The sequence below is a fragment of the Notothenia rossii genome (genome assembly GCF_949606895.1).
Source record: "Notothenia rossii genome assembly, chromosome: 10".
Taxonomy (NCBI): Eukaryota; Metazoa; Chordata; class Actinopteri; order Perciformes; family Nototheniidae; genus Notothenia; species Notothenia rossii.
The window spans coordinates 38,431,963-38,445,101 of NC_136908.1; the positions used below are offsets into that span (position 1 = coordinate 38,431,963).

General features: G+C 39.4%; 2 protein-coding genes across 3 annotated transcripts in view; one reads left to right on the forward strand and one right to left on the reverse strand.

Moving 5' to 3' along the window:
- The window catches only part of abcf1 (ATP-binding cassette, sub-family F (GCN20), member 1), a 55,737-nt gene extending 47,770 nt beyond the window's left edge, over positions 1-7,967 (forward strand). The window contains exons 18-25 of the mRNA XM_079653135.1: positions 438-612; positions 1,239-1,310; positions 1,840-1,910; positions 1,988-2,020; positions 4,826-4,994; positions 5,081-5,145; positions 5,233-5,305; positions 7,601-7,967. Of these exons, the coding sequence (XP_079509261.1) occupies positions 438-612; positions 1,239-1,310; positions 1,840-1,910; positions 1,988-2,020; positions 4,826-4,994; positions 5,081-5,145; positions 5,233-5,305; positions 7,601-7,767 (825 nt within the window). The 3' untranslated portion in view covers positions 7,768-7,967. The remainder of the gene's footprint in view (positions 1-437; positions 613-1,238; positions 1,311-1,839; positions 1,911-1,987; positions 2,021-4,825; positions 4,995-5,080; positions 5,146-5,232; positions 5,306-7,600) is intronic.
- Positions 7,949-13,052, reverse strand: mrps18b (mitochondrial ribosomal protein S18B). 2 transcript variants are annotated; one of them, XM_079653140.1, is made up of 7 exons: positions 12,954-13,052; positions 10,925-11,090; positions 10,011-10,108; positions 9,864-9,932; positions 9,211-9,277; positions 9,067-9,126; positions 7,949-8,212 (listed from the first exon to the last, which is right to left on the reverse strand). In XM_079653140.1, exons 1-7 carry the CDS (start codon positions 13,023-13,025, stop codon positions 8,016-8,018), a joined length of 729 nt encoding a protein of 242 aa, XP_079509266.1. In that variant the 5' UTR covers positions 13,026-13,052; the 3' UTR covers positions 7,949-8,015. The 2 variants fall into 2 exon arrangements, with proteins under 2 accessions (XP_079509266.1, XP_079509265.1); XM_079653139.1 differs by lacking the exon at positions 12,954-13,052 and adding an exon at positions 12,506-12,691.
- Positions 13,053-13,139: the final 87 nt, after the last annotated feature.

A 13,139-nucleotide genomic window follows, 5' to 3' on the forward strand; every position in this document is an offset into this window, starting at 1 on the left:
AAATAAAGAGTGGTTTTGGTGATTATGAGGATGCAGAGTCCATTTCTGACAGTTTCAGTTTCAAAAATGTGAGTTTTTACCAGAAAGTGGCCACATTTTTACTCTCTGTGGGATGATTTTAATACATTATGGGTCGATTTTGAAGATTTATGGGACTATGGATGTTTTGAATTGGAATTGTGCAAATTGCCAAACATATGCAGGTTAGCATCCGGCAATTTCTATGTGCTGGGGACCCTACTATACATTACAAACATACAACTTTGGGGTACTCAACATTTCCGGGTTCACAGTGCTGGAAACTACACTATAAGCTTTACGACTTTGGCAAACTTACAGCATAAAACTCTGGAGTTATAGGATATGGCGTCACACTTTGCCATCCTCAGTTGGCCGCAATGATTAACCCTTCTGTTCTGTCTTGTGACTCCTCTCAGGAGAAACAAACAAAGGAGGCGTTGACCAGGAAGCAGCAGAAGGGCAAGAAGAAGGGCCCTCAGGAGGAGGAGAGCCAGGACGCCACGGAGCTGCTGAAGAGGCCCAAAGAGTACACCGTCAAGTTCACTTTCCCCAACCCCCCGCCCCTCTCTCCACCCATCCTGGGACTTCACTGTAAGAACTCGAACTCGATGCTCACAACCAGGCGTCGCAGTGACCCTATTGAACATTTCTAATAAATAATGACGGAAAAATCTTAAAGCAATTTGTTGTTATGAAGAATTAGAACTCTGAATAAGGGCGATCGGCTGTAGCTTTCAAATGATTCACAGTGTGACGATCTGAACTGCATGCTGCAGTATCCCGTGTGGTCAGGTTTTCTTGTAAACTTCTGATCACCTCCCTGGGGAACATGTTTTCCAACTCCAAATTGTATCTGATGCGGCGTTGCTTATTCAGTCTCCACAGTGTCAGCTGAGTGCCGTAGGTTGAGCCGTCAGAACACGGCCCCGAGAAATATGTCTGTCCACGGCAAAGACACAGAAACCAATTTAGTCAAATAGATTTTGTTTAAGCTGCACTGTTTTTAAAGGCCTTTCTCAAATCTTTTATTTGCTTTGTGTGTTGACATGAAAAGTGAGAGCACAGTCTCTGTTCATCTTTATTCTCTTTGCATGTATACATTCATCATCTCAAACCTTGGCTGTATATTAACAATCATTTTGAAACTTCTTCAGCCTCTTCCTTTAGATTCAGAAAGTGGTTCAACATTCTGACTCCATGCTCTTTCCTCTTTACAGGTGTTGACTTCGGCTATGAAAATAAGCCTCTCTTCAAAAATGTGGACTTTGGAATCGACATGGAGTCCAGGAGTAAGTTTCCTGCTTTATTTAATGGTTAACCTTTAAATGCTTTCTGGATCCTTGGGGATACAGTGATTTGAGTGAAATGTGTGTAATAACAGTGTAATAAGGGTGTCATGTTTGTGTTACTTGGGTGAAATATGGTTCTAATAACATGTAATATAGGTGAAACAGTTTAACATGGGTGTAATAGCGGTGTAATGTGGGCGTAATATAGTATAATAACAGTATATTATGGGTGTAATATTGGTGTAATAATGTAGCAAATAGTAATCAAGTAAATATTTAAATGTGATTGCCAATTTAAGGGTTAAGAACACCAAAACATGTGAAGGACGTCTACAATACAAATAAAAAAAGTTCAGTTTGCATTTTAACATAATTAAACATGGAAGTAGGTAAGTATTTTCTTAATGTGGAGATTATGGCAGAGAAGCAAGATCTTCACCATCATAGACAAGTTAATCTTCCAGTCTCCTCTTGCTGTGGTACGTTCAGGCTGCTGATACTTCACTTCCCTTTCTTCTGCTCCCATCAGTCTGTATAGTGGGACCCAATGGTGTGGGGAAGAGTACCCTACTGCTGCTGCTCACTGGGAAGCTGCAGCCTGTAAGTGTAGAGACGCTGACATTTGAATATTACTGAGATATCTGTGCTCCGGAGCTAACGGATGATCTGTGTTTCAGACCAAAGGAGAGATGAGGAAGAACCATCGCTTGGTGAGTAACTTCCTGTTGATCTCTGACTCTGTAAACTGTTGGCCATCTGCTCATCAGGGTTGGGAGGGTAAATTTAAATATGTTCCGTTAATATTAATAGACAATAAGCGTCCCTCTCGATGTGGCTTTTATATTGTGATAGATACATCTATCACAATATAAAAGTAATCCAACCTAATTCATTTGCGGTAATTTAGGATTACCTCGATATCAAAATTCCACGCAAAGTAAGAGAAATCAAGGGTTTTACTTTAGTGTATGATGTAAAACGATATAACTATGTGACCTTAGAAAAGAAGAAACCAAGATATTTAGGATCAGAAATGTTTCTTTGCTAGGCCTGCAAAATAGTTTAGTTTACAAATGCTGTTTTAGTTTAACACATGAACACAATATTTTTGTTTTATAAAGCAGCTGTTCACCTATTGTTGGTAAAGAAAGAATGTTTAATAAAGAGAATGAAAGTAGCCTAAATGAAAACCAAAAAGAAAGCGCAGGCCGTACATCTACCTATAATATTGACCTTTTTATTTTATCTTAAAAGGTATTGTAATATTGTAATTCTGCTAGTAATCCCCATTTTTAACAATGTAACAGTGATCCGGTTACGCCTTTTTTTTAATGTAACTGTAAGTGTGGGGGAAACTTCTGAAGCAATGGGAGTCAGGACTCAGAGAGACACGAGGAGAGCTGGAGCTTTGATGTTTGATGGCAAACACTGAAGGTTTATTTGGAGCCTCGGCCGGAGAATTTACAAGACAAGTCACGGGCCACGAGTTGTCCACACGGTAGAGATGAACCGTCCTGTAGCTCCAGATTTGAACTAGTTCAGAGTGTAATAATCAACATTCTTCAATAGATAGCCTAAACAGCTGAGGACACTGAATAACAATTGTTGCCTCTTATGGCTCGGGGTCAGCTACACCCCGAGAAGGATGTGCTCCTGGTTTCCCACAACAATACCTATCTCTGACAGAGAGTTGCCCGGTCACAAACTGGCAACCACAACAATATGCTAGGGCAGCCCCTCCTTAAGGGAGATAACGGCTGCTCAATGTTGGTCAGCTGTGTCAGAGGCGAAGGAGGACATGCAGGGCAAATGATTCCCCAACAGTAAGGAAATTCAGTTAGAATGTATCCTTATCACATGATCCTTTACATGCAACCCATTACTCCCCAGCCTGTGGGGAGTAATGGGTTGCATGTAAAGGATCATATGTCTCTGCTCTGACCCTCTCTCATTTTGCAGACTTAATACTCTGACAGAAAGTGAACAGAAATATTTACTGTTCTAGCATTGTTTTTCATAATGTTTTTGCATCGTAATTCTCTATCCATCCCAGGGGAAATTGATCTCTCCATTTTTGAATGAAATAAACATTAGCCGCCTTTAGCTTAGCGGTGGTGATGCGCAGCCATGCAACCGTAGTGGTTCTTTTATAGCCTCACGTTAGTAATTTGCTGTTCGTTTACGCTACAATTATAAAAGTGGTGTTATTAAGTGGAGATCACCCTGCTGAACAAAATGTGGAAATATCATGAACTTGCAAAAGATTACAATATTCCGAAAGGCAAACAAAGTCTCTCATATTTGCAGCCTGCAAACTGAAGCAGTAATGGATAACACAGGCTCTGTTCCCAATTGTATGTACACTTAAAAAAAAATCAAGGATGCTTAATACTTGCCGTAAATTGAAGTGTTCAGTGACGAATCATAATGAAATTAAACATAACTCAAAATTATACTGCCGCTGGGGCACCAGTAAGCAGATCCTACGCAGGAGAAATGAGAAGTCCAGGCAAGAATATTCTTTTAGCATTTATTTCCGATTGATCCAATATAATAATATATATAATGGCGTATTAACCTCGCCTTCCTGTGGCTCTCTTCGTGCTAACTCTGATATCTGTTCATTCTGGTGTGCCAATCCCACCACCGCCCAAAACTACCTTAAAAATAAAAGCATAAAGAATTACTTTAATTTCTACTGATCATAATTCCATTGTTGAGGTCTACTAGAATAGATTTACATTGTTCAATGTTCCAAACTCACATTGGTTTCTCATACAGCATCTCTGTATAGCATGTGTATTCACTCTCTGTCCTACACGCCTTGTTGGAGCTCCTGACCCCCCCTCCCCTGTGAGCCCAGAAGCCGTCTGCGAGACACAGCGAAACCCAGCCCGAACACACACACACACCCGCAGCCTGGCTGGGAGACTCACAGCCTCACCGCGGCCCGCCGTCTCAAGGAGGAGAAATCGGCGGAGCTGCAGCTGACAAAAGATTGAGTGTGTGTGTGTGAGGAAGTCCGCGGATTGGTCCACGGTCACTGTACCCAGGAAGAAAACAATGGAAAAAGATACATCTCCAACGAGGCGTTTTGGGGCAGCATAGACTGTTAGAGTTTTACTCGCTACAGGGTGTACTTTGAGGGTTAGTGACTCTGCAGACCGTTTACATGCATAAAAACCTTCATAACACACAAGGGGACGGGTAATAACCGGAAAAGCATGACCTTTAACTTAAATAATTACACTAATTAATACATTTACTATAAACAAAAACAGCAAGAAAATAAATGGTTGCCCATTAAATAATATAAATCAATTTATATATTTTTCTTTCTTGAACCATTTCTTATGTCAGACTACACAGCAATTTCAGAAAACAAGATATTTAAAATAAATAAAAGCAACGCTATGGAAAAACAGAATTCATTAAAAGTGTTTTTCTGGAACCTAGTTTATGTCCTATTGAACAGTTGATGAAGAGTTGTAACCGGGGTCTCTGGTGTCCTGCAGAAAGTGGGCTTCTTCAACCAGCAGTACGCTGATCAGCTGAACATGGAGGAGACGGCCACAGAGTACCTTATGAGAAACTTCAACCTCCCCTACCAGGACGGCAGGAAGTGCCTGGGACGCTTCGGCCTGGAGAGCCACGCCCACACCATCCAGATCTCCAAATTGTCCGGTATGAACATGGACCGTCAGACAACATGTCAGCTGACAGGATGTAAATATCTTCTGTAAACATTGTGTCTGGGTGTGTCTCCGCAGGAGGTCAGAAGGCCAGAGTAGTATTTGCTGAGCTGTCCTGTCGGCAGCCTGATGTCCTCATCCTTGTACGTGCCTGTGAGACTTATATCCACGCTGAACCCACAGAATACCTGGATGAATTCTACAACTGACTGACCTAATTTCTCTTATAGGATGAACCTACCAACAACTTAGATATTGAGTCCATCGATGCCTTATCGGAGGCCATCAATGAATATAAAGGAGGTGAGAAGCATGTGTTCTGTAAGACGTGTGTGACCATACTGGTTATTAGTGGAGAAACCAGTTAATAATAATAATAATAATAAATGGGACTTTTATAGCGCTTTTCATGAAACTCAAAGACGCTTTGACAGAGAATTTAAGAAAACACAACAAAAAAAAGACAAAGAAATACAAAAAGAGATAAACAAAACAGAAAAAATACGGTATTAAATGGTGTGGCATGTACAAGATAGAAATAGTAGTTATCTGGATGTAGGTCCAGAGCCCTCTACCTTAAGGCCCAGCAGGCAGCAGTGGTCTGTACTGAGGAGGGTTTAAGGTGATTGAGGGAACTTCAGGTTAACGCAGGTTTTAGTCCTACGATGGCGGTTCACTTCTTTTCGGGAGATTACCATCCTAATTTATGCTGCACACCTAACCTGCTCCAGTTATATTCCAGATAACAGCTCTCATGTCCTGCTGACCAATCAAAGCTCAGTGCACGGGTTGTTGAATAATATTACACAAATAAGAAGTTTAAGGCAATTAAATCATATTCCAGGCTCAAAGCAAACCATTTGATACCGCCAAATGCAGGATGGACAGCTGGCAGTAAATTGCAGACTGTGAATTGTTTTAATAATTGGACTGGCTGACCATCTAGAGATGGATCTGACTATTATTACATTTGAAAGTTATGATTTTAACTTTAATATCTTAGTCCTAATCACCTTTTTCCCCCAGCTTCCCTTCCTCTGTTCTTTCTTGCTTTTATCCAGGATTATGTGATTAGCTCATGGACATGTAACTTCTCCTAACTTGTCTAATATGAAAGTTTACTCTTAATTTGTGAATTATTATGCTGTCAGGGCTAGGATTGGTCATATTCTGTAAACCCCGCCTCTTTCATGTGAACCGCTCTCAGCGAGGCTGAGAAATCGTGGGTTAATTTACTGAGTTTATAACCAGCGTTGTAGCACTGTTTAATGTTTATTAAGCCAGGTAACACAATAACATCCTGGGTTTGTCATACTGGGCACTGGTTGGTTCCTGTTGAGTTCAGATAGTTTAAAAAATCAGCTCCTAAGTTCTAACCCTATCTCCTACTCCTTGACCTCTGAGTGAAACGTCACGGGGTTAAGGATAGTGGATAGGAGAATTCAAAAGGACTTAGGAGAAGAGACTGCGGTACTTTAGAGAATCCGAATGCACTTTCACTATCCGACGTGTTTATGATGCGCCAGCGGACGTCATTGTGTGAGTTTGCTGCTATGGGGAAACTATGGAAACTACAGTTTTCTATACAGCGGACTACAACATGGATGTATAATAAGAACGACGGACTCATCTAGAGACTGCACCGTGCTCTGATGCTTTATGAACTACAGAGAAACATATTCTTCATGACCAAAGTTGGAATTGAAATAAAAAAGTGAAACTTATGCTCATCACCCTCTCACTCCAGTCCACATTAATACAAATGATCCCAATACGTATGATTGTATGAAAATATCTTAAAATCAATACAAATGTATTTATTATAAACGTTAGTCTTTAACACCTATCACTGTGTATATCACCATTCAAACATCTTTTAAAAGTTGAACAAACCCCACACAGCTCAGTGAAATGTTGACTTTATTTGATCATTTCAGTAAAAACTAACGTTCATATTTCTCTTTTTGATTATAATACTGATGAACGTTCAAAACAAAGCACTTTGGCAACTTACCACATACGTTTTAAAATGCTTTATAAGCACCGTAACTTTCTTGATATAATTTCTCCGTCATAATCGTTTGTGTGACGTCAAATGCTGCGGCTGCAAGGCCTTGTGGGGCAGCATTTTCTCCTCTCCTTTCGGTTAGGGAGGTCCAGTGGTTCCTAGGCTAAAGGAGGTTATAAAGGAAGTTTGAAACCTCCTTTCCTATCATTCTAGAGAAGTCGAACGGCACTTATCATGGCTGCCACTGAGGGACTTCCAGGTCATTTCACTCGGTTAGGAAGGTTCCTAAGCTAAATGGACTATTCGACCGCAACCCTGGTGTTTTACAGTGTGTGGTTGAATTTGGAACAGCAAGGCAATGTTTTGTTTGAAAAGTATAAATAACCGAAAGAGTGAAAGTTGACTCCAAACCAAAGACATTCAGTCAGCAGCTGCAGAGCTGAACTAAAGGAGACTGGGTTCTGATCGTATGTCCTCAATTGAAGTTGTTTAAAAGCTTGACAATGCGAACAGACTGAATTAAAATGCTCAAGATCTTTAAAACACCGTCTTTCCTTCAGTACTAACAGATTTCCCCCCCCCCCCTGCAGCAGTGATCATCGTGAGCCACGACGCCCGGCTCATCACAGAGACTCAGTGCACCATGTGGGTGGTGGAGGACCGCTCCGTCGTCCAGATCGATGGAGACTTTGACGACTACAAGAGGGAGGTGCTGGAGTCTCTGGGAGAGACCATGGTCAACAAGGTCAACCCATGAGACCCTCGTCACATCCTCAATACACTTCATGTGGAGCATGTCCTCAGAGCGGCACGCATAATAAAACCTATCTATCCCCTTTATACTGGACTGTCACATCTTTAAGGCATGGTGGTGGAGTGTACATTTCTATAAATATCAAGGGAGGTCAAGATGTACTAAAGGAAAACAATAAAATAAAAACATTTTTCATGATGCAATTTTTATTTTGGTGTACATGGTCCAACAGACGAACACCCACTCAACAGTCACTTCAAATATGCCTTGTATGTCTTCTTCACTTTGGCCACTTCCTGCTCATCAGGTGTTATTTCACTGTACCATTTATACCAGGTGTCTCCAGAGGTTAGGGACGGGGGAGGTGGTGTGCACCCCACGGCATCATGGGAGTTGGAGTAGTCCTCTCCAGAAAACTCCACATATGGAATCTGAAAGGGCAGTAGGCCTGAAAGAGAGAGCAGTGTTTGAGTGCCGGCTTCTGTTATTTACAAAAAAATCTAAGTTTTGAAACCCTTCAACACAAAGCTGTATCTTAAGTCGCCTAACCAGCTGGAAGACATTCATGAGTGCGTGCTCCAACAGGTTTCTCCTCTCTGAATGTGTGAGGACTCCCGGGTTTCAGGAGAGACCTTTAATTACAATATCTATATTGGCTTAAAAACAAACACTGAAAATCCTGCTAAATCTGAATTACAAAGCATACTTTCCATCTCAACATGGATGGCCCCAGGACAGCAAAAGTCATTCAAATTGCAATAAAGACTAGTCAAATATCCAGCCGCAGAAAGCACGATATTTGGCAATGGCAAAATATCTAAATTAAGTATTGTGGAGCCGAGCATACAATCTTTTTTCAACAGACTTGATGAAAAATCCTTTTTTGGTGAAGATACTCTTTTCCCCCTTTACCATTAGGTATTTTTTCCAAATGATGCAGCCCTAGATGGGCAAATCAAAATAATATGAAAAATCAACTTTTCATAATTCTTTGGCAGTTATCAAGAAAATTGAACAATAATAACTAACAATCGCTGGTTGCATTATTGTTAATCATTAGTTTTTAAATACTGAAGAAACTTACAGAAGCACAAGATTGGACAACAACCTTCAATGATTTACTATGTCACCTTTTAGAGGTTATTTACAGACAAACAAGTATCTGGGAGAGAACTTTGAGATTTTAGCCTTTGCAGACCATTCACATGCACAGAAACCTTTAAAAACACAATACAGTGAAGGGAACACTTGAAGAAAAAAAAAGAATAGGACGTATTTAGAAAGGGGTCTTGTGGTACGTACCGTGATCTCTCGCCGTGCCGACTGCCTCATTTAGCTTCTTCTGCTGTTTCATACACACACCTGCAGACAGTCCACAAACACAACATGAGCAGTCTGGAAGAATAGACAGGATTCAGCAGCAACACACACTCACTGTGGACTCACCAGTGCGAGTGGGATCGTACAGCATCCCCGTCTGGGGACTGATGAACTGCTGCAGCAGCTTCACATTCTGTAAGAGAGGACAACAAAATAAAGCTCATTAATTGTAATATCAATCTCCCTGGGATCTCAACACCACAAAGTATCCACCAAATGTACATTATATACGCTGCATTTATTATCTATTTATGTTTTGACTATCAGCTTTTGGATTTTTCTGAATTTTCTAAAATAGTCAAGAAAATATTGAGAAGGTTGTTCAATAACATTAACAATCACTGGTTGCAGTACTAGTTTATTTCTTTAAAAATACTGAACAAACTTGACAGAAGCACAAACCAAGATGTAAAATGTTTCACTTTCTTGCTTATTTCCTTTATTCATTTTGAAGGGAAATGTGCCAGTTTATTTGAGAGAACAATGCAGCCAGAGGCATGAGATTAGAATAAAGTCATAAGGTATAATAAGGTTGTTATACATAGTACATTTATTGATATGTATTTAGCACTTTGTGTTACCTTTTGTATCTAAAGAGTGTTCAATATTTCAACAATTACATTTCCATGCAAACAGCATGTAGTTCAGGTGTGGTGAGGGATGTATAATAGAACCCAGTGTATCTTTGTTTATGGTGCTGTAAGGAGATGCTAACCCACCTGATGGTGGACCACGATGTTTGAATCCCGACACACCGGACACGGGTTTCCAGATACCTTGTCTCCTCTCTACACAAACAGAAGCAGTGTTAGGGTGATTTACACATGTGATGCTCAGACCTAATGAAAGACGGATTATCATATTACAATGCAGGTCTTGCGTGTCTTCTGTGGTGGGATTCCCCCTTTGTGGTTCCTCCTGTAGTCGGCCCACACTGGATTGGTTCCATACCTCTCAATGTACTCTGTCATGGGGAAAATAATATTGTAACAGCAAGTACAGGTAATAGTCTGTTTGCCAGCTCATAGAGTCCTGTTGTGAACCCGGAAATGTTGAGTACCCCAAAGTTTTATGTTAGAAATGTATAGTAGGGGTCCCCAGCACATAGCAACTGCTCAGACAATAGTTAAAAAAATATCTTGGCCAATTCTGACAGTTTTGGAGGGGTTTTGGGGGTTATCGAGAATGCTGAATCCATTTCTGGCATTGTCAGGATCAAACAAGTCAGTTGTAACCGGAAAGTGGCCATATTTGGACTCTCACTGGGTTGATTTTGATACATTTTGGGACTCTGGATCATTTGGATTGGACCTTTCAATATTTGATTTGGGTTTCCGGATGAATATAGTCCAGAGATAATAAATACAATTATTCTTCTGGGTAAAATACTTATTTAAAGTTGAAGCGATCCTATGGACTGGTTTCTTCTGTCTTTTCTTTATTCTATTTCTTTTTTTGAAAAGCTAATTCCTTGTATGTGTTATTACACATACAAGGAATTTGCTTTTCAAAAAAAGACAAATACTATATTGAAAGTGGAGAGCTGTGATAGGTAATAATAAAAGAACAGTAAAAACACTCATTAGATCAAAAACAAAAACACAAAAATGAATAAAGGTAGTAAAACTGATTCTGATTAATTTATTTGTGGTGAGATGGGAATATCATATCCCCTTTACTGTTGTTGTGTCCTTGTTTGTGTCTCTGGACTGTACTAAATAAAAACTAAGATAATAATAAACAATGAATAAAAAGGATGTGACAGACTGCTTTTAAGTACCTTCACACTCCAGATAGTCCCAGGGTCTGTCCTTGTAGCGGTACAGGGTCTCAGCCTGAGCAGCAGCATTATTCTGGAGCGATGCTGCCTGGCAGTAAAAGCGACTGGGGGGTGCAAATGGAGAGAGGGCCCCGTATGATCTGACAGGAAGCCTCTGCAGACATGACTGAAAGCAAGAGAAAAGCAGCTGAGCATCGTCATCATCACAACAACAAAAACCCTAAGAGCTTCATCTAAATGGTTATGGATGCATGAAGCCACTGACTGCCAATGTATTTAAGTCAAGACAACCATAATCCATTTAGAGACCCTATCCAGAACTCACTGCTTCATAGTGTGTTCAGGTTCTCCCTCTCTATAAGCATGAACAATGTTCACATAATGTACTTGCATATTGCAGCCTACTTGCACTACCTCACAGGATATATTTAAAATTAAAATGTCAAGCTACTCTTCCCATTTTTTTTTTTACGCATATAGAATCAGAATACCTTTATTCGTTCAACAGATGCGAAATGTACATTTGTTACGGCAAGTAAAGAGCCAAAGATAGCTTAATATCAATCAAGAAGCCTACATAAAAATAATGCATGAAAAAAAAACTAGAAATGACACAATTTACAAAATACACAGCGAATACACAGAATACAAAGTGCAGTATGTTTATATGTTCTGTAGATTGGTATATTTGGGAGTAATCTATTTTAATCAGTATATTGTTTAGATACTCCTGAATATTATTTTGTTACTGAGGATATGTTTATATTGTTTTTTACATTTTAAATTGTTCATATTAATCTTTGTTTTATTGTATTTTTAAGTAATATTGTTAATTTTGTAGATTGACTGTCCATTTGCTGCTGTGACACAATAATTTCCCCAACTTGGGATAAATAAAGTATCTATCTATCTATCTAATATATATCATATTGGCATACGTTTTTTTTAGTATATTTTGTATATTTATGTTTTGTGTAAATAATTTATTCATTTCTAAAATGTTAGTGTTTTCGTAATATTTTTCTTTGCATAACAGATATGTTTTTGACCTCCTCTTACAACTTATTTCCTTATGTTGTTTATGTTTGCACCAACAAACACCAAAGCAAATTCCTTGTAAACGTACCGGGCAATAACGTCGATTCTGATTCAAAAGGAAAGTGTTGGCAGTGCATAAGAGTGCAAACCAAACCAAACATAAACACATGGTATAAAAAACAATTGGACAAATTCGGCTGTCCTTTCGGACACCCTAGCTAAATGCATATTAAATAACCTGTAAACACGACCTACACATGGCTATCTTGCCTGACATTAAGCTGCTTTGACAGTAATACTACTCTTGTTTTCAATGCAATAAATGCTATTTGGCAATGTGCAACATGTCTTTGGTTTTACAGAGAGGGTATTGTTGAGAAAATCTTATCAAACACAGTAGCGCTACATTGGATTCAATTTACATGGCACGTTAGCTCACTGCGCGACAAACCTTTACCATATGTAAACCTTATTACAAACAGCGTAGACATATGTACATGAATCGGATGATCTGTATATCATCTGTACAGTAGATTAAAATACCTGATACTGCCGTAATTGTTGTAAAATTGAAGGCGAAAGACGGCACAGAATCTTCGCGATGCTTGTTAAGGAGGCAGCCATTTTTTTCTGTCACAGTTCTGGGTTGTAGGTGAAAGGTCAGCTATTTTGTAGTATTTTGTGTAAAATGTCATATTAAAATGGTATGATTCCTACGTATATTATTAATAAGTATGTGGATGTGTGTAAATCCACATTCTGTCCTTTTTAATTGTACTATATTATTAACATTATGAGTGACGCATGTGAGTATCAAGCATCGACAGACAGACAGACAGTCGCCATTTTGAAGAAATATAATGAACTAAATATATATACAATATGATAACCGAAATCCAGCTTAATCAACAAAATACGTTGAGGGTTTTAAGTATCTACGAAATTATACAAATATGCAACACTTTGAAGGTGAATCTGTGGAAGTAATCACAATATTAGTATCCATCACGTGTGATACGCCATTGTGCCCATGGTAGCTCAGTGAAGGACGGTTATCCACCATTTTGTTTCAGTGCTAACACAAAGGAAAACGTTGTTCGTGACGTAAAAAGCGTCACTTGGTATAAAACCCAAGTCCCTCCCGCCCGAGCTCATTCCTGGATTTGTTCAGAGGTAA

Bases quoted from the DNA above. Each gene is read 5' to 3' on its own strand.
- mrps18b (XM_079653139.1), bottom strand. From the start codon at position 12,586: ATGGCTGCCTCCTTAACAAGCATCGCGAAGATTCTGTGCCGTCTTTCG. The intron at 11,091-12,505 runs GTATTTTAATCT...TCTTGCTTTCAG, and splicing joins AACAATTACGGCAGTATCAG to TCATGTCTGCAGAGGCTTCC. The intron at 10,109-10,924 runs GTACTTAAAAGC...TCCCCATGACAG, and splicing joins GGACTATCTGGAGTGTGAAG to AGTACATTGAGAGGTATGGA.